This window comes from Oncorhynchus gorbuscha, unplaced genomic scaffold (assembly GCF_021184085.1).
Source record: "Oncorhynchus gorbuscha isolate QuinsamMale2020 ecotype Even-year unplaced genomic scaffold, OgorEven_v1.0 Un_scaffold_1793, whole genome shotgun sequence".
Classification (NCBI taxonomy): domain Eukaryota; kingdom Metazoa; phylum Chordata; class Actinopteri; order Salmoniformes; family Salmonidae; genus Oncorhynchus; species Oncorhynchus gorbuscha.
The window spans coordinates 35,714-59,351 of record NW_025746473.1 but is presented as its reverse complement, the minus strand read 5'-3'; the positions used below and the strand labels follow the sequence as shown (position 1 = coordinate 59,351).

At 42.4% G+C, this 23,638-nt stretch overlaps 2 protein-coding genes across 2 annotated transcripts; both read left to right on the top strand.

The window, feature by feature from the left end:
• Window positions 1-8,934: 8,934 nt before the first annotated feature.
• Window positions 8,935-10,366, top strand: LOC124024224 (cilia- and flagella-associated protein 251-like). The gene is made up of 2 exons (XM_046338217.1): window positions 8,935-9,574; window positions 10,242-10,366. The coding sequence occupies exons 1-2, from the start codon at window positions 9,232-9,234 to the stop codon at window positions 10,250-10,252; spliced, it is 354 nt and encodes a 117-aa protein (XP_046194173.1). The 5' UTR covers window positions 8,935-9,231; the 3' UTR covers window positions 10,253-10,366.
• LOC124024222 (zinc finger protein OZF-like) lies at window positions 10,277-23,346 on the top strand. Its single transcript, XM_046338215.1, has 3 exons — window positions 10,277-10,281; window positions 10,367-10,419; window positions 21,442-23,346. Exons 1-3 carry the CDS (start codon window positions 10,277-10,279, stop codon window positions 22,965-22,967), a joined length of 1,584 nt encoding a protein of 527 aa, XP_046194171.1. The 3' UTR covers window positions 22,968-23,346.
• The last annotated feature ends 292 nt before the right edge of the window (window positions 23,347-23,638 follow it).

Sequence of the window (23,638 nt, the reverse complement as noted above, 5' to 3'; positions counted from 1 at the left end):
TCTTGAAACCTGACTGATTTGGATCAAGAAGGTCATTCAGAGAGAGATAGCGGGAGAGCTGGCCAAGGACGGCACGTTCAAGAGTTTTGGAGAGAAAAGAAAGAAGGGATACTGGTCTGTAATTGTTGACATCGGAGGGATCGAGTGTAGGTTTTTTCAGAAGGGGTGCAACTCTCGCTCTCTTGAAGACGGAAGGGACGTAGCCAACGGTCAGGGATGAGTTGATGAGCGAGGTGAGGTAAGGGAGAAGGTCTCCGGAAATGGTCTGGAGAAGAGAGGAGGGGATAGGGTCAAGCGGGCAGGTTGTTGGGCGGCCGGCCGTCACAAGACGCGAGATTTCATCTGGAGAGAGAGGGGAGAAAGAGGTCAGAGCACAGGGTAGGGCAGTGTGAGCAGAACCAGCGGTGTCGTTTGACTTAGCAAACGAGGATCGGATGTCGTCGACCTTCTTTTCAAAATGGTTGACGAAGTCATCTGCAGAGAGGAGGAGGGGGGGAGGGGGCGGAGGATTCAGGAGGGAGGAGAAGGTGGCAAAGAGCTTCCTAGGGTTAGAGGCAGATGCTTGGAATTTAGCGTGGTAGAAAGTGGCTTTAGCAGCAGAGACAGAGGAGGAAAATGTAGAGAGGAGGGAGTGAAGGATGCCAGGTCCGCAGGGAGGCGAGTTTTCCTCCATTTCCGCTCGGCTGCCCGGAGCCCTGTTCTGTGAGCTCGCAATGAGTCATCGAGCCACGGAGCGGGAGGGGAGGACCGAGCCGGCCTGGAGGATAGGGGACATAGAGAGTCAAGGGATGCAGAGAGGGAGGAGAGGAGGGTTGAGGAGGCAGAATCAGGAGATAGGTGGGAGAAGGTTTGAGCGGAGGGAAGAGATGATAGGATGGAAGAGGAGAGAGTAGCGGGGGAGAGAGAGCGAAGGTTGGGACGGCGCGATACCATCCGAGTAGGGGCAGTGTGGGAGGTGTTGGATGAGAGCGAGAGGGAAAAGGATACAAGGCAGTGGTCGGAGACTTGGAGGGGAGTTGCAGTGAGGTTAGTGGAAGAACAGCATCTAGTAAAGATGAGGTCGAGCGTATTGCCTGCCTTGTGAGTAGGGGGAAGGTGAGAGGGTGAGGTCAAAAGAGGAGAGGAGTGGAAAGAAGGAGGCAGAGAGGAAAGAGTCAAAGGTAGACGTGGGGAGGTTAAAGTCGCCCAGAACTGTGAGAGGTGAGCCGTCCTCAGGAAAGGAGCTTATCAAGGCATCAAGCTCATTGATGAACTCTCCGAGGGAACCTGGAGGGCGATAAATGATAAGGATGTTAAGCTTGAAAGGGCTAGTAACTGTGACAGCATGGAATTCAAAGGAGGCGATAGACAGATGGGTAAGGGGAGAAAGAGAGAATGACCACTTGGGAGAGATGAGGATCCCGGTGCCACCACCCGCTGACCAGATGCTCTCGGGGTGTGCGAGAACACGTGGGCGGACGAAGAGAGAGCAGTAGGAGTAGCAGTGTTGTCTGTGGTGATCCATGTTTCCGTCAGTGCCAAGAAGTCGAGGGACTGGAGGGAGGCATAGGCTGAGATGAACTCTGCCTTGTTGACCGCAGATTGGCAGTTCCAGAGGCTACCGGAGACCTGGAACTCCACGTGGGTCGTGCGCGCTGGGACCACCAGAGTAGGGTGGCCGCGGCCACGCGGTGAGGAGCGTTTGTATGGTCTGTGCAGAGAGGAGAGAACAGGGATAAACAGACACATAGTTGACAGGCTACAGAAGAGGCTACGCTAATGCAAAGGAGATTGGAATGACAAGTGGACTACACGTCTCGAATGTTCAGAAAGTTAAGCTACGTAGCAAGAATCTTATTGACTAAAATGATTAAAATGATACAGTACTGCTGAAGTAGGCCAGCTGGCAGTGGGTGCGTTGTTGACACTACACTAATCAAGTCATTCCGTTGAGTGTAATAGTTTCTGCAGTGTTGCTATTCGGGGCTAGCAGGCTAGCTAGCAGTGTTGTTTACGTTACGTTGCGTTAAAAGAACGACAATAGATGGCTAGCGAACCTAGAAAATCGCTCTAGACTACACAATTATCTTTGATACAAAGACGGCTATGTAGCTAGCTAAGTAGCTAGCTACGATCAAACAAATCAAACCGTTGTACTGTAATGAAATGAAGTGAAAATGTGATACAACCTGTGAATGCGACCGGGTAGTTGAGTTCTATACAGAAGACGTTGGCTAGCGTTGGCTAGCTGTTGGCTAGCTAGCAGAGTCACCTACGTTAAGGACGACAAATAGCTGGCTAGCTAACCTCGGTAAATTAAGATAATCACTCTAAGACTACACACTCTAAACCTAAACAACACAATTATCTTGGATACGATGATACGATGATACGAAGACAGCAAAGACAGCTATGTAGGTAGCTAACACTAAACTATATGTAGGTAGCTAACACTAAACTATATAACGTAGGTAGATGACCTACATACCTATATAACGTAGGTAGATGACCTACATACCTATATAACGTAGGTAGATGACCTACATTCCTATATAACGTAGGTAGATGACCTACATTCTGATATAACGTAGGTAGATGACCTACATACCTATATAACGTAGGTAGATGACCTACATACCTATATAACGTAGGTAGATGACCTACATACCTATATAACGTAGGTAGATGACCTACATACCTATATAACGTAGGTAGATGACCTACATTCCTATATAACGCAGGTAGATGACCTACATACCTATATAACGTAGGTAGATGACCTACATACCTATATAACGTAGGTAGATGACCTAGTGGTTAGAGCGTTGGACTAGTAACTGGAAGGTTGCAAGTTCAAACCCCTGAGCTGACAAGGTACAAATCTGTCGTTCTGCCCCTGAACAGGCAGTTAACCCACTGTTCCCAGGCCGTCATTGAAAATAAGAATATGTTCTTAACTGACTAGCCTGGTTAAATAAAGGTAAAATTAAATTTTAAAAAATTAAAAATTCCTATATAACGTAGGTAGATGACCTACATTCCTATATAACGTAGGTAGATGACCTACATTCTGATATAACGTAGGTAGATGACCTACATTCCTATATAACGTAGGTAGATGACCTACATTCCTATATAACGTAGGTAGATGACCTACATACCTATATAACAGTAGGTAGATGACCTACATACCTATATAACGTAGGTAGATGACCTACATTCTGATATAACGTAGGTAGATGACCTACATACCTATATAACGTAGGTAGATGACCTACATACCTATATAACGTAGGTAGATGACCTACATTCCTATATAACGTAGGTAGATGACCTACATACCTATATAACGTAGGTAGATGACCTACATACCTATATAACGTAGGTAGATGACCTACATACCTATATAATACTAGGTAGATGACCTACATACCTATATAACAGTAGGTAGATGACCTACATACCTATATAACGTAGGTAGATGACCTACATACCTATATAACGTAGGTAGATGATCTACATACCTATATAACGTAGGTAGATGACCTACATACCTATATAACGTAGGTAGATAACCTACATACCTATATAACGTAGGTAGATGACCTACATTCCTATATAACGTAGGTAGATGACCTACATACCTATATAACGTAGGTAGATGACCTACATTCTGATATAACGTAGGTAGATGACCTACATACCTATATAACGTAGGTAGATGACCTACATACCTATATAACGTAGGTAGATGACCTACATACCTATATAATACTAGGTAGATGACCTACATACCTATATAACAGTAGGTAGATGACCTACATACCTATATAACGTAGGTAGATGACCTACATACCTATATAACGTAGGTAGATGACCTACATACCTATATAACGTAGGTAGATGACCTACATACCTATATAACGTAGGTAGATGACCTAGTGGTTAGAGCGTTGGACTAGTAACTGGAAGGTTGCGAGTTCAAACCCCTGAGCTGACAAGGTACAAATCTGTCGTTCTGCCCCTGAACAGGCAGTTAACCCACTGTTCCCAGGCCGTCATTGAAAATAAGAATATGTTCTTAACTGACTAGCCTGGTTAAATAAAGGTAAAATTAAATTTTAAAAAATTAAAAATTCCTATATAACGTAGGTAGATGACCTACATTCCTATATAACGTAGGTAGATGACCTACATTCTGATATAACGTAGGTAGATGACCTACATTCCTATATAATGTAGGTAGATGACCTACATTCCTATATAACGTAGGTAGATGACCTACATACCTATATAACAGTAGGTAGATCACCTACATACCTATATAATACTAGGTAGATGACCTACATTCCTATATAACGTAGGTAGATGACCTACATTCCTATATAACGTAGGTAGATGACCTACATTCTGATATAACGTAGGTAGATGACCTACATTCCTATATAACGTAGGTAGATGACCTACATACCTATATAACGTAGGTAGATGACCTACATTCTGATATAACGTAGGTAGATGACCTACATACCTATATAACGTAGGTAGATGACCTACATACCTATATAACGTAGGTAGATGACCTACATTCCTATATAACGTAGGTAGATGACCTACACTCCTATATAACATAGGTAGATGACCTACATTCCTATATAACGTAGGTAGATGACCTACATACTTATATAACGTAGGTAGATGACCTACATACCTATATAATAGTAGGTAGATGACCTACATACCTATATAACAGTAGGTAGATGACCTACATACCTATATAACGTAGGTAGATGACCTACATACCTATATAACGTAGGTAGATGACCTACATTCCTATATAACGTAGGTAGATGACCTACACTCCTATATAACATAGGTAGATGACCTACATTCCTATATAACGTAGGTAGATGACCTACATACTTATATAACGTAGGTAGATGACCTACATACCTATATAATAGTAGGTAGATGACCTACATACCTATATAATAGTAGGTAGATGACCTACATACCTATATAACAGTAGGTAGATGACCTACATACCTATATAACGTAGGTAGATGACCTACATACCTATATAATGTAGGTAGATGACCTACATTCCTATATAACGTAGGTAGATGACCTACATTCCTATATAACGTAGGTAGATGACCTACAGACCTATATAACGTAGGTAGACGACCTACATTCCTATATAACGTAGGTACAGTGCCTTGCGAATGTATTCGGCCCCCTTGAACTTTGCGACATTTCAGGCTTCAAACATAAATATATAAAACTGTATTTTTTTGTGAAGAATCAACAAGTGGGACACAATCATGAATCAATCAAAGACATTTATTGGATATTTCAAACTTTTTTAACAAATCAAAAACTGAAAAATTGGGCGTGCAAAATTATTCAGCCCCTTTACTTTCCGTGCAGCAAGTAAATAAAGAAATATATACTGGTACTGTGTACCAGTCAAAAGTTTGGACACCTACTCATTCAAGGGACTTTATATATATATATATATATATATATATATATATATATATATATATATACAGTACCAGTATATATTTATTTATGTATTGATATATATATATATATACAGTACCAGTATATATTTCTTTACTTGTTTATATATATATATATATATATATATATATATATATATATATATACAGTACCAGTATATATTTCTTTACTTGTATATATATATATATATATATCCTGTATGTGGTGGAAAAAGTATCCACATGTCTTCAGGAGTAAATGTTTAGAAACCTTAAGAAAGTTAATTGGAAGTCACCCAGTAAAATACTACTCGAGTAAAAGTCTAAAAGTATTTGCTTCTAAATATACTGAATTATCAAAAGTTAAAGTGTAAATCATTTCAAATTCCTTATATTAAGCAAAGCAGACGGTAGCATTTTCTTGTTTTCAAAAGATGCATTTGTGTTTAGTAGAGCCAGATCAGAGGCAGTAGGAATAACCAGGGATGTTCTCTGGTTAGTAGAGCTCAGATCAGAGGCAGTAGGAATGACCAGGGATGTTCTCTGGTTAGTAGAGCCAGATCAGAGGCAGTAGGAATGACCAGGGATGTTCTCTGTTTAGTAGAGCTCAGATCAGAGGCAGTAGGTATGACCAGGGATTTTATCTGTTTAGTAGAGCCAGATCAGAGGCAGTAGGAATGACCAGGGATGTTCTCTGTTTAGTAGAGCCAGATCAGAGGCAGTAGGTATGACCAGGGATGTTCTCTGGTTAGTAGAGCCAGATCAGAGGCAGTAGGTATGACCAGGGATTTTATCTGTTTAGTAGAGCCAGATCAGAGGCAGTAGGAATGACCAGGGATGTTCTCTGTTTAGTAGAGCCAGATCAGAGGCAGTAGGTATGACCAGGGATGTTCTCTGGTTAGTAGAGCCAGATCAGAGGCAGTAGGTATGACCAGGGATGGTCTCTGTTTAGTAGAGCCAGATCAGAGGCAGTTGGAATGACCACGTATATTCTCTTAATAAGTGTGTGAATTTGAATATTTTCCTTGTCCTGCTTAGCATTCAAAATTGTAACGAGTACTTTTGTGTGTCAAATGTTGCATATAAATCTTTAGTACCTCGGCATTGTGTTATATGTTAGAATGTCTAATAAACAACTATATTGTTTACATTAACAATATTGTTTTGTCAAAATAAACTGTTACCTGCATCTGTATGCAGACAATACAGTTGTTTACTATATTGCCCACCCTGCTGATCAGGCTCTATCTGAACTACAGTATGCTGATCGGGCACTATCTGAACTACAGTATGCTGATCGGGCTCTATCTGAACTACAGTTTGCTGATCGGGCTCTATCTGAACTACAGTATGCTGATCGGGCTCTATCTGAACTACAGTATGCTGATCGGGCTCTATCTGAACTACAGTATGCTGATCGGGCTCTATCTGAACTACAGTATGCTGATCGGGCTCTATCTGAACTACAGTATGCTGATCGGGCTCTATCTGAACTACAGTATGCTGATCGGGCTCTATCTGAACAACAGTATGCTGATCGGGCTCTATCTGAACTACAGTATGCGGATCGGGCTCTATCTGAACTACAGTATGCTGATCGGGCTCTATCTGAACTACAGTATGCTGATCGGGCTCTATCTGAACTACAGTATGCTGATCAGGCTCTATCTGAACTACAGTTTGCTGATCAGGCTCTATCTGAACTACAGTATGCTGATCGGGCTCTATCTGAACTACAGTTTGCTGATCGGGCTCTATCTGAACTACAGTATGCTGATCGGGCTCTATCTGAACTTCAGTATGCTGTCATTATTTTACAGAAAACCTTTACTGACCTTCAATTATTATTGAATCTGTGTAAAACTAAGTATATGTTGTTTTCTAGAGTGAACAAAAATGATTCCAATGATTGAAGTGTATGTACCTTGTATGGTGTATCTGAAGTTCAGTTGATTGATGAGTTTGTTCATTAAGATGCTGAGTTGGGGTTTTAGGCTGGGTTTCTGTATAGACGTTAAGTAGTCTTTTAAACAACATATTGATTAGTTAGTTAATGAAGATGCTGAGTTGGGGTTTTAGGCTGGGTTTCTGTATAGACGTTAAGCTGTCTTTTAAACAACATATTGATTAGTTAGTTAATGAAGATGCTGAGTTGGGGTTTTAGGCTGGGTTTCTGTCTAGACGTTAAGCAGTCTTTTAAACAACATAATGATGAGTTTGTTCATTAAGATGCTGAGTATTAAAATGGTCTTCTATAGAAAGAGGTCAGGCCTCTTGCTTAATAGTACGAAGCAGATCATTCAATCGATGTTCTTACTGGTCCTAGACTATGGTGACATCATCTATATGAATGCAGCTGCCACTTCATTAAAGCCACTAGATGCATTTGACCATAGTGCACTTTGTTTTATTATGGGTACAGGTTCAGTACACGTCCCTGCATTCTCCATCAGGAAGTAGGCTGACCCTCTTTGTGGTCACGTAGGTCCATTCATTGCTCTCTTGGCATTTATAAAGCTCTTTGCCAATAACTCCCTCTGTAGCAAACATCAACAATAACCATTAGAGGTAAGAGTTTGGTGTTATCATACACAGTCTCAGGGATGGCTAGCTCTGGGAATTCCTTTGGTCTGTACAGAGTTATGTAAATCAGCTCTTTGCACCTACCTTGTTACTTACTTACTTGCTTCCAAACTTCTCTAAAGGTTGATGTTGTGGTGCCTCTGGGTTAATTAGGTAAATCAGCTCTTTGCACCTTACTTGTTACTTACTTACTTACTTCCAAACTTCTCTTAACATTGATGTTGTGGTGCCTCTGGGTTAATTAGGTAAATCAGCTCTTTGCACCTTACTTGTTACTTACTTACTTACTTCCAAACGTCTGTTAACATTGATGTTGTGGTGCCTCTGGGTTAATTCAGACTGCTGATTGAGGACTGGTTACAATTTACTTATGAAACCAGGACTTCTTGAAACCATTCAGTCATGGATGGATGTAAACATATTTACCACGTATTGCTTGTTACAGAAGACTACTGTTGTATATTGAATAGCCATTCATCACTGTTACACCTCCTTGATGTGATGGTTTTGTTTTTGGGCAGCATTATGTGAAGTGTTATTATGTGTTGTTAGCGATGAGCCGTGGTCAATTGAACTTGGAATATGCCACCCTCTTCAATCTGTCACCTAATCCTACCTAATGGGCAGGTCAGGCCTGGAGAAAAGTATTGGCTGTAGGAAGGAAGAGAACACATAACATCTGGTTGTTTTTAAATGACTTCTTATAACATTGCTTGACAAAATAGACGTAATGGATTTTTTTTCCCCCAGTCTGCGTTACTCACTCCAGTCAGCAGGCGGCGATGTGAGTCTTTTAGGCGATGTTTCTTGCGTGACGTATAATCTAGTGGACGGAACAGGAGGCTTCTTCAACAGCGACAAAGGGCTTTCTGATTCACCCATCGCGGTGGTTTGCTAGCAAACATAAAACTGAAACGTTAAAGATCTTTAGACCAATCTTGTGTATATTACTCTTAGTGTTTAGAACATCATTATGTTGACCTATCTGTTACATATCTACTCGTTCATTTAAATGCAATTTGCTTGTTAAATTAGCAAATGTGTTACATTGGTTCTGCACTAGGCTAATCTCGCGAAGCATTTTTTATTTATTTTATTTATTTCACCTTTATTTAACCAGGTAGACTAGTTGAGAACAAGTTCTCTTTTACAACTGCGAACTGGCATGAGCTCACTAAACTTGAAGGAGAAAGAAGCTCTGATGAAAGGAGAGGAAGAAGCTTTCAGGATGAAAAAGGAGGAAGAGGAGGCTATCACATTGAAAGAAGAGGATGATATTACAGTGAAAGAGGAAGATGGGAAAGAGGTTGTCAGCGTGGAGGAGGAGGTAGAAGCTTTCAGAATCAAAGAGGAGGAAGATGCCATAACATTGAAAGAAGAGAATGTAGAGAAAGAAGAGGAAGAACCTTTTAGAGCAAAAGAGGAAGAGGAGGCTATCTCAATAAAACAGGAGGAAGAAAACGTTTTGGGAGTGAAAGAGGAGGAGACTGAAGATCCGATTAACACCAGTGAGTACTCTCTTAAACAGGGGCACAAACTATGCAGTTGTTGAACTAATGTGGGGTTTGAAAGGGGCATTCTACTGAAGTTCTTCACTTGAATATGTTGTTCAGTACTGTAGGAATTGTTAAGGGGCAATCTGCCATTGGTACATATAGATTTGGGACTTTTAAATGAGATATATTGAATTCTCCAGGTGGTCTATATTAAAGTACACTTCCTCTAAAATAATAGTCTTTTAAAATTCAATATAGGTGCATAATGTCTACTTAAAGGCACCCCTTTTGTGGAACGACCCTTTAACACAGACAATATTGTACAAAATCATGATGAAAGTGGCCATTTTTGGACTTTTTAGATATATTCATGCCTCTTGTAAGACTCTGTGATTGCAATAGAAGATCGTACGTTTACCATCAGTTTGATGTTCTCATTCACACAGGAGAGAGACATGACTATCGTGGATCCTCTGGGGAGCCTCAACAACATCCTGATGCTGACGAGGAAGAGAAGAGTCTCTCCAGATCAGAACACCAGATGGTACAGCTTGGTCTGGTCTAGCATACAGCTTGCTCTATCTGGGTCTGGGCTGGGTTTCTGTAAAGCAGTTTATGACAACAGTGACATCAGCATCCATAATGGTATGTGTCTGTGTCCCCTCTTTATGGTTACCAGGACAACGCTAGCCCCTCCTCCCTCCTGGAGTCCCCATGTCGTGTCTCTCCCAATAGCACCTTACTGGTGGGTAGGAAGAGGTTGTCTGTGCTGCTGGTGGACTGCAGGAAAACAACGGGGCTGAGTGGAACTGTGAGAGGAGGAGAAGAGAAGAAAGGATCAGATTTGACACATCAAAGTAAGTGCTGTAGTTTAGTTTGAACAAATACAATAGATCTGCCCACCGGTATCTGTTACCAGGACAACCAGCAGAGTTCTGTTAGTTGACATGAAGATGGACTGGTATCTGTTACCAGGACAACCAGCAGAGTTCTGTTAGTTGACATGAAGATGGACTGGTATCTGTTACCAGGACAACCAGTGGAGTTCTGTTAGTTGACAGGAATATAGACTGGTGGATATGGATGTTATGAATATCATAACACTGAAAAAGGATTCTGCCAATGAAAAGAGAGAAACCAATAGACCATATAAAACCTTGATGAAAGTTAGCTTTAGAGAGAAACCAATAGACCATATAAAACCTTGATGAAAGATAGATTTAGAGAGACAGTTTCAAGATGATCCGATGTAAGTTTCATGTTTTACAGAAACTTGTCCTAAAAACAGTATGGATGTTACATTGTCTGTCCCAGTCAACCCCCCTGTCTTCACTAGACTGTAGAACAGGCAAATTAAACTCCAGACACTTCAATGTGGTCTGTATTGCTTCATTAACATCTGATCTGCACAACAAATATATAGTTTAAAACAAATTCTGTAAGCCTTTTCTAAAAGCCATGAAATATTTATAAATGAAAAGCATTTTTTTGTGAGACTTGGCCTCCGTCAAATATATATTTTAAAACAAGCAATTTTTTTGTCTCTAATGGACAAAATTCATTTCATTTCCTTCTAACAGGTCAAATGAAGCCTGAACTCCAACATACAGACCTTAAAGAAAATGGTTTAATATATATATACTATATAGACCTTAAATAACATGGTTTAATATATATACTATATAGACCTTAAATAACATGGTTTAATATATATATACTATATAGACCTTAAAGAACATGGTTTAATATATATATATACTATATAGACCTTAAAGAACATGGTTTAATATATATATACTATATAGACCTTAAAGAACATGGTTTAATATATATATATATACTATATAGACCTTAAAGAACATGGTTTAATATATATATACTATATAGACCTTAAAGAACATGGTTTAATATATATACCATATAGACCTTAAAGAACATGGTTTAATATATATACTATATAGACCTTCTTTCTATTCCGCAACAAAGCCTCCTTCACTCACGCCGCCAAGCTTACCCTAGTAAAACTGACTATCCTACCGATCCTCGACTTCGGCGATGTCATCTACAAAATTGCTTCCAACACTCTACTCAGCAAACTGGATGCAGTTTATCACAGTGCCATCCGTTTTGTCACTAAAGTACCTTACACCACCCACCACTGCGACTTGTATGCTCTAGTCGGCTGGCCCTCGCTACATATTCGTCGCCAGACCCACTGGCTCCAGGTCATCCACAAGTCCATGCTAGGTAAAGCTCCGCCTTATCTCAGTTCACTGGTCACGATGGCAACACCCATCCGTAGCACGCGCTCCAGCAGGTGTATCTCACTGATCATCCCTAAAGCCAACACCTCATTTGGCCGCCTTTCGTTCCAGTACTCTGCTGCCTGTGACTGGAACGAATTGCAAAAATCGCTGAAGTTGGAGACTTTTATCTCCCTCACCAACTTCAAACATCAGCTATCTGAGCAGCTAACCGATCGCTACAGCTGTACATATTCTATTGGTAAATAGCCCACCCATTTTCACCTACCTCATCCCCATACTGTTTTCATTTATTTACTTTTCTGCTCTTTTGCACACCAATATCTCTACCTGTACATGACCATCTGATCATTTATCACTTCAGTGTTAATCTGCAAAATTGTAATTATTCGCCTACCTCCTCATGCCTTTTGCACACATTGTATATAGACTCCCCTTTTTTTCTACTGTGTTATTGACTTGTTAATTGTTTACTCCATGTGTAACTCTGTGTTGTCTGTTCACACTGCTATGCTTTATCTTGGCCAGGTCGCAGTTGCAAATGAGAACTTGTTCTCAACTAGCCTACCTGGTTAAATAAAGGTGAAATAAAAAATTTAATAAAAACATGGTTTAATATATATACTATATAGACCTTAAAGAACATGGTTTAATATATATATATATATATATATACTATATAGACCTTAAAGAACATGATTTAATATATATACTATATAGACCTTAAAGAACATGATTTAATATATATACTATATAGACCTTAAAGAACATGATTTAATATATATACTATATAGACCTTAAAGAACATGGTTTAATATATATATACTATATAGACCTTAAAGAACATGGTTTAATATATATACTATATAGACCTTAAAGAACATTCTTTCATTTAGAAATGACTCACTTTATTTGTTGTGTAAATGACATCAGTGTGCTGCTAACAGTTTAGTTTCCTCCACTGTCCCCATACTGGACTCTAACTAGTGATCCTCTGCTTCTCATCACATGTGACCACTCTCCTTGACAATGAACCGATGGAGTGAGTTTAAAAGGTACCAGTTGGACAGCTCCATCTGTGACGTTTCAAGCTGTGGAGTGAGTTTAAAAGGTACCAGTTGGACAGCTCCATCTGTGACGTTTCAAGCTGTGGAGTGAGTTTAAAAGGTACCAGTTGGACAGCTCCATCTGTGACGTTTCAAGCTGTGGAGTGAGTTTAAAAGGTACCAGTTGGACAGCTCCATCTGTGACGTTTCAAGCTGTGGAGTGAGTTTAAAAGGTACCAGTTGGACAGCTCCATCTGTGACGTTTCAAGCTGTGGAGTGAGTTTAAAAGGTACCAGTTGGACAGCTCCATCTGTGACGTTTCAAGCTGTGGAGTGAGTTTAAAAGGTACCAGTTGGACAGCTCCATCTGTGACGTTTCAAGCTGTGGAGTGAGTTTACGGCACGTTCTCACCTCCGTTACACATGTTCAGGTTGACTTTCCCACTGAAACGACCATATATGAACGATGCCCACCATCACACAATTACAGTTGTTGTTTACACAACCAAAAAAAGCCTTTTGGACCTTGGACCGCTCTGGTACCGCTTGCCGTGCGGTAAAAGAGAGAACAGTCTTTGACTAGGGTGACTGAAGTCTTTGATAATTTTTAAGGCCTTCCTCTGACCCATGCCAAATCTTTTCTGTCTCCTGAGGGGGAATAGGCTTTGTCGTGCCCTCTTCACCTCAAGGAACTTGAATTTCTCAACCTCTTCCACTGCAGCCCGTCGATGAGAGTGGGGGCTCGGTCCTCCTTTTCCTGTAGTCTACAATCATCTCCTTTTGTCTTGATCACGGTGAAGGAGAGGTTGTTGTCCTGGCACTACACGACCAAGTCTCTGACCTCCTCCCTATAGAAGCCGATGTTGTCATCGGCTAACTTAATGATGGTGTTGGAGTCGTGCCTGGCCGTGCAGTCATGAGTGAACAGGGAGTACACACCCCTGGGTGGCCCCCGTGTTGAGGATCAGTGTGGCTAATGTGTTGTTACCTACTCTTACCACCTGGGGGCGGCCCGTCAGGAAGTCCAGGATCCAGTTGCAGAGGGATGTGTTTAGTCCCAGGGTCCTTAGTTTAGTGATGAGCTTTGAGGGCACCATGGTGTTGAAAGCGGAGCTGTAGTCAATGAACAGCATTCTCACATTAGTGTTCCTTTTGTCCAGTTGGGAAAGGGCAGTGTAATAGAGATGGCATCATGTGTGGATCTGTTGGGGCGGTTTGAAAATCAGAGTGGGTCTAGGGTTACTGGGATAATGGTGTTGATGTGAGCACGACCAGCCTTTCAAAGCACTTCATGGCTACAGACGTGAGTGCTACGGGTCGGTAGTAATTTAGGTAGGTTACCTTGGTGTTCGTGGACACAGGAACTATGGTCTTTATTTTAATTTTACCTTTATGTAACTAGGCAAGTCGGTTAAGAACAAATTCTTATTTTCAATGACTGACTGCCTGTTCAGGGGCAGAACAACAGCTCGGGGATTTGAACTTGCAACCTTCCGGTTACTAGTCCAACGCTCTAACCACTAGGCTACCCTGCCGCCCCATACCCTGCCGTCTGCTTGAAACCTGTTGATATTACAGACTCGGTCAGGGACAGGTTGAAAATGTCAGTGAAGACACTTGCTAGTTGGTCAGCGCATGCTTGGAGTACACACCTGGGGAATCCGTCTGGCCCTGCGGCCTTGGGAATGTTGACCCGCAACAGCTGATGCTCTCATGCATGCTTCAGTGTTACTTGCCTCGAGGCGAGCATAGAAGTAATTTAGCTCATCTGGTAGGCTCGTGCCACGGGCAGCTCGTGGCTGTGCTTCTCTTTGTAGTCTGTAATAGTTTACAAGCCCTGCAAATATCCAACGAACCTCGGAGCCGGTGTAGTACGATTCGATCTTAGTCCTGTATTGACTCTTTGCCTGTTTGATGGTTAGTCGGAGGGCATAGCAGGATTTCTGATAAGCTTCCCGGATTAGAGTCCCGCTCCTTGAAAGCGGCAGCTCTACCCTTCATCTCAGTGGGGATGTTGCCTGTAATCCATGACTTCTGGTTGGGGTATGTACTAGAGGTCGACCGATTTTTCAACGTCGATTTCCGATTTATTGGAGACCAAAAAAAGCTGATACCGATTAATCTATTTAGATATATATATATATATATTATATTTGTAATAATGACAATTACAACAATACTGAATGAACAATGAACATTTTATTTGAACTTAATATAATAAATAAATAATGAAACATGTTCAATTTGGTTTAAATAATGCAAAAACACAGTGTTGGAGAAGAAAGTAAAAGTGCAATATGTGCCATGTGAAAAAGCTAACCTTTAAGTTCCTTGCTCAGAACATGAAACCATATGAAAGCTGGTGGTTCAATATTCCCAGTTCTTCAATATTCCCCGTCAATATTCCCAGTTAAGAAGTTTTCGTTGTAGTTATTATATATTATTATTATTATATATTATTATATATTATTATTATAGGAATTATGGCACGTCGACTATTTCTCTCTCTACCATTTGTATTTCATTAACCTTTGACTATTGGATGTTCTAATAGGCACTTTAGCATTGCCAGCCTAATCTCAGGAGTCGATAGGCTTGAAGTCATAAACAGAGCTGTGCTTCAAGCATTGCTAAGAGCTGCTGGCAAACGCGGTAAAATGCTGTTTGAATGAATGCTTACGAGCCTGCTGCTGCCTACCACTGCTCAGTCGGACTACTCTGTCAAATATCAAATCGTAGACTTAATTATAATATAATGAACACAGAAATACGAGCCTTTGGTCATTGATATGGTAAAATCCGGAAACTATCATTGAGGACAAAACGTTTATTCTTTCAGTGAAATACGGAACCGTTCCATTTAGCCTGACTGCTTTTACACTGAACACAAGAGAAGTGACACAATAACCCGAGATGATATTGCCTGCTAACATGACTCTGCTTTTACACTGAACGCAAGAGAAGGGACACAATATCCCGAGATGATATTGCCTGCTAACATGACTCTGCTTTTACACTGAACGCAAGAGAAGTGACAAATCAAATTTTATTTGTCACATACACATGGTTAGCAGATGTTAATGCGAGTGTAGCGAAATGCTTGTGCTTCTAGTTCCGACAATGCAGTGATAACCAACAAGTAATCTAACTAACAATAAGGGGATAAAGAATATGTACATAAGGATATATGAATGAGTGATGGTACAGGGCAGCTTACAGTAGATGGTATCGAGTACAGTATATACATATGAGATGAGTATGTAGACAAAGTAAACAAAGTGGCATAGTTAAAGTGGCTAGTGATACATGTATTACATAAGGATGCAGTCGATGATATAGAGTACAGTATATACGTATGCATATGAGATGAATAATGTAGGGTAAGTAACATTATATAAGGTAGCAATGTTTAAAGTGGCTGGTGATATATTTACATAATTTCCCATCAATTCCCATTATTAAAGTGGCTGGAGTTGGGTCAGTGTTAATGACAGTGTGTTGGCAGCAGCCACTCAATGTTAGTGGTGGCTGTTTAACAGTCTGATGGCCTTGAGATAGAAGCTGTTTTTCAGTCTCTCGGTCCCAGCTTTGATGCACCTGTACTGACCTCGCCTTCTGGATGATAGCGGGGTGAACAGGCAGTGGCTCGGTGGTTGATGTCCTTGATGATCTTTATGGCCTTCCTGTAACATCGGGTGGTGTAGGTGTCCTGGAGGGCAGGTAGTTTGCCCCGGTGATGCGTTGTGCAGACCTCATTACCCTCTGGAGAGCCTTACGGTTGAGGGCGGAGCAGTTGCCGTACCAGGCGGTGATACAGCCCGCCAGGATGCTCTCGATTGTGCATGTGTAGAAGTTTGTGAGTGCTTTTGGTGACAAGCCGAATTTCTTCAGCCTCCTGAGGTTGAAGAGGCGCTGCTGCGCCTTCTTCACGACGCTGACAGTGTGAGTGGACCAATTCAGTTTATCTGTGATGTGTATGCCGAGGAACTTAAAACTTGCTACCCTCTCCACTACTGTTCCATCGATGTGGATAGGGGGGTGTTCCCTCTGCTGTTTCCTGAAGTCCACAATCATCTCCTTAGTTTTGTTGACGTTGAGTGTGAGGTTATTTTCCTGACACCACACTCCGAGGGCCCTCACCTCCTCCCTGTAGGCCGTCTCGTCGTTGTTGGTAATCAAGCCTACCACTGTTGTGTCGTCCGCAAACTTGATGATTGAGTTGGAGGCGTGCGTGGCCACGCAGTCGTGGGTGAACAGGGAGTACAGGAGAGGGCTCAGAACGCACCCTTGTGGGGCCCCGTGTTGAGGATCAGCGGGGAGGAGATGTTGTTGCCTACCCTCACCACCTGGGGCGGCCCGTCAGGAAGTCCAGTACCCAGTTGCACAGGGCGGGGTCGAGACCCAGGGTCTCGAGCTTGATGACGAGCTTGGAGGGTACTATGGTGTTGAATGCCGAGCTGTAGTCGATGAACAGCATTCTCACATAGGTATTCCTTTTGTCCAGGTGGGTTAGGGCAGTGTGCAGTGTGGTTGAGATTGCATCGTCTGTGGACCTATTTGGGCGGTAAGCAAATTGGAGTGGGTCTAGGGTGTCAGGTAGGGTGGAGGTGATATGGTCATTGACTAGTCTCTCAAAGCACTTCATGATGACGGAAGTGAGTGCTACGGGCGGTAGTCGTTTAGCTCAGTTACCTTAGCTTTCTTGGGAACAGGAACAATGGTGGCCCTCTTGATGCATGTGGGAACAGCAGACTGGTATAGGGATTGATTGAATATTCACCAGGTGGCAAATCGCATCTCTGCATGTCTGGCAGACATATCAGTGTGGATGACGGATCACCACCTGAAGCTGAACCTCGGCAAGACGGAGCTGCTCTTCCTCCCGGGAAGGACTGCCCGTTCCATGATCTCGCCATCACGGTTGACAACTCCATTGTGTCCTCCTCCCAGAGCGCTAAGAACCTTGGCGTGATCCTGGACAACACCCTGTCGTTCTCAACTAACATCAAGGCGGTGGCCCGTTCCTGTAGGTTCATGCTCTACAACATCCGCAGAGTACGACCTTGCCTCACACAGGAAGCGGCTCAGGTCCTAATCCAGGCACTTGTCATCTCCCGTCTAGATTACTTCAACTCGCTGTTGGCTGGGCTCCCTGCCTGTGCCATTAAACCCCTACAACTCATCCAGAACGCCGCAGCCCGTCTGGTGTTCAACCTTCCCAAGTTCTCTCACGTCACCCCGCTCCTCCGCTCTCTCCACTGGCTTCCAGTTGAAGCTCGCATCCGCTACAAGACCATGGTGCTTGCCTACGGAGCTGTAAGGGGAACGGCACCTCAGTACCTCCAGGCTCTGATCAGGCCCTACACCCAAACAAGGGCACTGTGTTCATCCACCTCTGGCCTGCTCGCTTCCCTACCACTGAGGAAGTACAGTTCCCGCTCAGCCCAGTCAAAACTGTTCGCTGCTCTGGCCCCCCAATGGTGGAACAAACTCCCTCACGACGCCAGGACAGTGGAGTCAATCACCACCTTCCGGAGACACCTGAAACCCCACCTCTTTAAGGAATACCTAGGATAGGATAAAGTAATCCTTCTCACCCCCTCCCCTTAAAAGATTTAGATGCACTATTGTAAAGTGGCTGTTCCACTGGATGTCATAAGGTGAATGCACCAATTTGTAAGTCGCTCTGGATAAGAGCGTCTGCTAAATGACTTAAATGTAATGTAAATGTAATATGTCCGTAAACACACCGGCCAGCTGGTCTGCGCATGCTCTGAGGGCGCGGCTGGGGATGCCGTCTGGGCCTGCAGCCTTGCGAGGGTTAACACGTTTAAATGTCTTACTCACCTCGGCTGCAGTGAAGGAGAGACCGCGTGTTTTCGTTGCAGGCCGTGTCAGTGGCACTGTATTGTCCTCAAAGCGGGCAAAAAAAGTTATTTAGTCTGCCTGGGAGCAAGACATCCTGGTCCGTGACTGGGCTGGGTTTCTTCTTGTAGTCCGTAATTGACTGTAGACCCTGCCACATGCCTCTTGTGTCTGAGCCGTTGAATTGAGATTCTACTTTGTCTCTGTACTGACGTTTAGCTTGTTTAACAGCCTTGCGGAGGGAATAGCTGCACTGTTTGTATTCACAATATCCCCAGATGATATTGCCTGCTAACATGAATTTCTTTTAACTAAATATTCAGGTTAAAAAATATAGACTTCTGTGTATTGATTTTAAGAACGGCATTGATGTTTATGATTAGGTACATTGGTGCAAAGATTGTGCTTTTTTTTCAGCAATGCACTTTTTGTGAAATCATCACCCATTTGGCGAAGTTGAAGTAGGCTGTGATTCTGTGATAAATGAACAAGCACTGCAGTCCTTCTGTAGCTCAGTTGGTAGAGCATGGCGCTTGTAACGCCAGGGTAGTGGGTTCAATCCCCGGGACCACCCATACGTAGAATGTATGCATACATGACTGTAAGTCGCTTTGGATAAAAGCGTCTGCTAAATGGCATATATATACATATATATATATATATATACAAATTGACAGATTATATGCAACGCAGGACAAGCTAGTTAACCTAGTAATATCATTCACCATGTGTACGTTAACTAGTGATTATGATTGATTGGTTTCTTTAAGATACGTTTAATGCTAGCTAGCAACTTACCGTGGCTCCGTGCAGCCACAAGGTCCTTTTGACGCTGCACTCTCGTAACAGGAAGTCAGCCTGCCGTAACAGGAAGTCAGCCTGCCGTGACAGGAAGTCAGCCTGCCACGCAGTTTCCTCGCAGATTGCAATGTAATCGGCCATAATCGGTGTCCAAAAAAGGCAGATTACTGATTCTTATGAACTTGAAATCGGCCCTAATTTATCAGTCGATTAATTGGTCTTTTAGTCGGTCGACCTTTAGTATGTAAAGGTGGTCTCAAGTTTTTTTTTAACCTCTGGTTGCACATTTTACGCGCTGGTAGAAATGAGGTAAAACAGATTAGAGTTTCCTGCATTAAAGTCCCCGGCCACTAGGAGCGCCGCCTCTGGATGAGTGTTTTCCTGTTTGCTTATGTTTTTATTTAACCTTTATTTAACTAGGAAAGTCAGTTAAGATCAAATTCTTATTTACAATGACGGCATACATCGGATGATGCTGGGCCAATTCTGCATCGCCATATGGGAATCCCAACAATGGCTGGTTGTAATATGATGACTCGGTGAAACAGGTTTTAATGTCCCGTTGGTAGGATATACGTGATCGTACGTCGTCTTTTATTATGGATTGATTGTACGTTGGCTAATAGGACCGATGGTAAAGGTAGATTGCCCTTTTGTCGACGGATCCTTACAAGGCACCCGGACCTCCGTCTCTTTCACACACTGGGGAGCCAGGCACAGCCTGATCTATAGACTTTACGTGACTGGGCATAGGCCCACCCACTGGGGAGCCAGGCACAGCCTGATCTATAGACTTCACGTGACTGAATAAGTCAGAATGAGTTTTTCCCCTCAAAAGGGCTTTATGACAGAGAGACATTCTACTTGGTTTCTGTCCAGGTGGCTGGTCTCAGTCTCCCGCAGGTGAAGAAGCCTGATGTGGAGGTCCTGGGTGGGTGTGGTCTGCGTGAGGCCGGTTGGAAGTACTGGCAATTTCTCTAAGACTGCGTTGGAGGCAGCTTATGGTAGAGGAATTTACAGTACCAGTCAAAAGTTTGGGCACCAAATTATTCCAGGTGTTTTATTTGTACTCTTTTCTACATTGTAGAATAATAATGAAGACATCAACTATGAAATAACACATAATGGAATCATGTAGTAACCAAAAACATGTTAAACAAATAAATATATTTTATATTTGAGATTCTTAAAATTAGCCACCCTTTGCCTCACTTTACATGTTGCGTTTATATTTTTTGTTCAGTGTTTCTATCAGTTTTAGAAACATATGAAGATGTCATAGTGAATGAACAAGCCCTTTCAGACTTTATAATATGGCTGTATATAAACTTACTATATATAGTTACTATCAGTTTTTAGGAACATCTACCCAGAATATTTCACCTTCTTATTTTTTTTTACTTTAGCCAAAATGTCATGACGTCAGTGATAGTCAAGATATAAACAATTAAATAGCGTGTCGAACCCTTTCATCAATGGGTAGATGTTACTGATGTGCTTTCTGTCTTCGACATAAAAACTAGTTTTGGACTTCTACACAATGTTTTATTGACTTATTTTCGCTTTAAGGAAGTGTTTAGGTCACATCCTGTATCATACAGCTATGAGGGTTATATAATTACAACCACCTGCTTGATAGGAATCTAGCGATGTCTGTGTCATAGAACTGTCTAGTGTTTTGTGTTCTGACTTGTAAAACAGAATGAATAAAATAAGTAGTGTAAACATTATCAGTAATTACTAGGAAACTCTACAGCATTTGTTTTAAAGTCACACCAAGATTGTTAAAACTGGCCTTAGGTTATTGAGGGATCTGATTAGGATTTACTCTCGTAGCAAGGCCATTTTATCATGTGGAGGTTTCATTCAGGTCTCTATTTTAAAAAACACACTATCTTTGGCAGGAGAAAGACCAGACTCGGAGGAACCAGAGCCAGGGACGTCCAAACCAGCAAGAAGACACCAGTGCTCCCACTGTGGAAAGGGTTTTAACCGGTTATGGGACCTGAAACAACACGAGATAATACACACAGGGGAGAAGCCTTACCACTGCTCCCAGTGTGGAAAGAGTTTTAACCAGAAAGGACACCTGATCCAACATGAGAGAATACACACAGGGAAGAAGCCTTACGACTGCTCCCAGTGTGGAAAGGGTTTTAACCAGAAAAGCTACCTGAAAAAACACGAGAGAATACACACAGAGGAGAGGCCTTACCACTGCTCCCAGTGTGGAAAGAGTTTTACCTACTTGTGTAATCTGAAAACGCATGAGAGAATACACACAGGAGAAAAGCTGTACTGCTGCTCCCAGTGTGGAAGGAGTTTTACCCACTTACGTAACCTGAAAACACACGAGAGAATACACACAGGGGAGAGGCCTTACCATTGCTCCCAGTGTGGAAAGAATTTTGCCCACTTAAATAACCTGAAAACACATGAGCAAGTACACACAGGTGATAAGCCTTACTGCTGCTCCCAGTGTGGAAAGAGTTTTAACCAGAAAAGCTACCTGAAAAAACACGAGAGAGTACACACAGGAGAAAAGCCTTACCACTGCTCCCAATGTGGGAAGGGTTGTAACCAGTTAGGTGACCTGAAACGACATGAGAGAATACACACAGGAGAAAAGCTGTACCACTGCTCCCAGTGTGGAAAGGCTTGTAACCACTTAGGTGACCTGAAACGACATGAGAGAATACACACAGGAGAAAAGCTGTACCACTGCTCCCAGTGTGGAAAGGGTTGTAACCACTTAGGTGACCTGAAACGACATGAGAGAATACACGCAGCAGAAAAGCGGTATCACTGCTCCCAGTGTGGAAAGAGTTTTACCCACTTACGTAACCTGAAAACACATGAGATAATACATACAGGGGAGAAGCCTTACCACTGCTCTCAGTGTGGAAAACGTTTTATCCACTTATGTAACCTGAAAACACACGTGCAATTACACACAGGGGAGAAGCCTTACCACTGCTCCCAGTGTGGAAAGAGTTTTAATCAGAAAAGCTACCTTAAAAAACACGAGAGAATACACACAGGAGAGAAGCCTTATCACTGCTCTCAGTGTGGAAAGGGTTGTAACCAGTTAGGGGACCTGAAACGGCATGAGAGAATACACACAGGAGAGAAGCCTTACCACTGCTCCCAGTGTGGAAAGGGTTTTAACCAGTTAGGGGACCTCAAACGGCATGAGAGAATACACACAGGAGAGAAGCCTTACCACTGCTCCCAGTGTGGAAAGGGTTTTAACCAGTTAGGGGACCTGAAACGGCATGAGAGAATACACACAGCAGAAAAGCCTTACCACTGCTCCCAGTGTGGAAAGAGTTTTACCCAGTTATTGAACTTGAAAACACATGAGAGAATACACACACAGGGGAGAAGCCTTACCACTCCTCCCAGTGTGGAAATCGTTTTGATCAGTTAGGTAACATGAGAACACATGAGATAAAACACACAGGAGATCAGGATGTAGGCTGCTGAACAGTAGGAAAGGACAGATTTAGGCTCTGAACAGTAGGAAAGAGGACAGATTTAGGCTGCTGAACAGTAGGAAAGAGGACAGATTTAGGCTACTGAACAGTAGGAAAGAGGACAGATTTAGGCTACTGAACAGTAGGAAAGAGGACAGATTTAGGCTACTGAACAGTAGAAAATAGGACAGATTTAGGCTGCTGAACAGTAGGAAAGAGGACAGATTTAGGCTGCTGAACAGTAGGAAAGAGGACAGATTTAGGCTGCTGAACAGTAGGAAAGAGGACAGATTTAGGCTGCTGAACAGTAGGAAAGAGGACAGATTTAGGCTGCTGAACAGTAGGAAAGAGGACAGATTTAGGCTGCTGAACAGTAGGAAAGAGGACAGATTTAGGCTCTGAACAGTAGGAAAGAGGACAGATTTAGGCTCTGAACAGTGGAACATCGGAGAGGTGCAAGGCTGATACGTGGTGGAGAGTAGGCTGCAGAGACTCGGGAAATTTGTGTTAGGTATTGACTTTCCAGTGTTTTCTCTACAGCATGTATTTTTATGTAAATAAACTTCTCTCAGACTGATTTTGGGGATAATTAAGCACTGGCTCATAGGGATGTGTATCATAGTAT

Bases quoted from the DNA above. Each gene is read 5' to 3' on its own strand.
- LOC124024222 (XM_046338215.1), top strand. The intron at 10,420-21,441 runs GTAAGTGCTGTA...TATCTTTGGCAG, and splicing joins ATCAGATTTGACACATCAAA to GAGAAAGACCAGACTCGGAG.
- LOC124024224 (XM_046338217.1), top strand. From the start codon at position 9,232: ATGAGCTCACTAAACTTGAAGGAGAAAGAAGCTCTGATGAAAGGAGAG.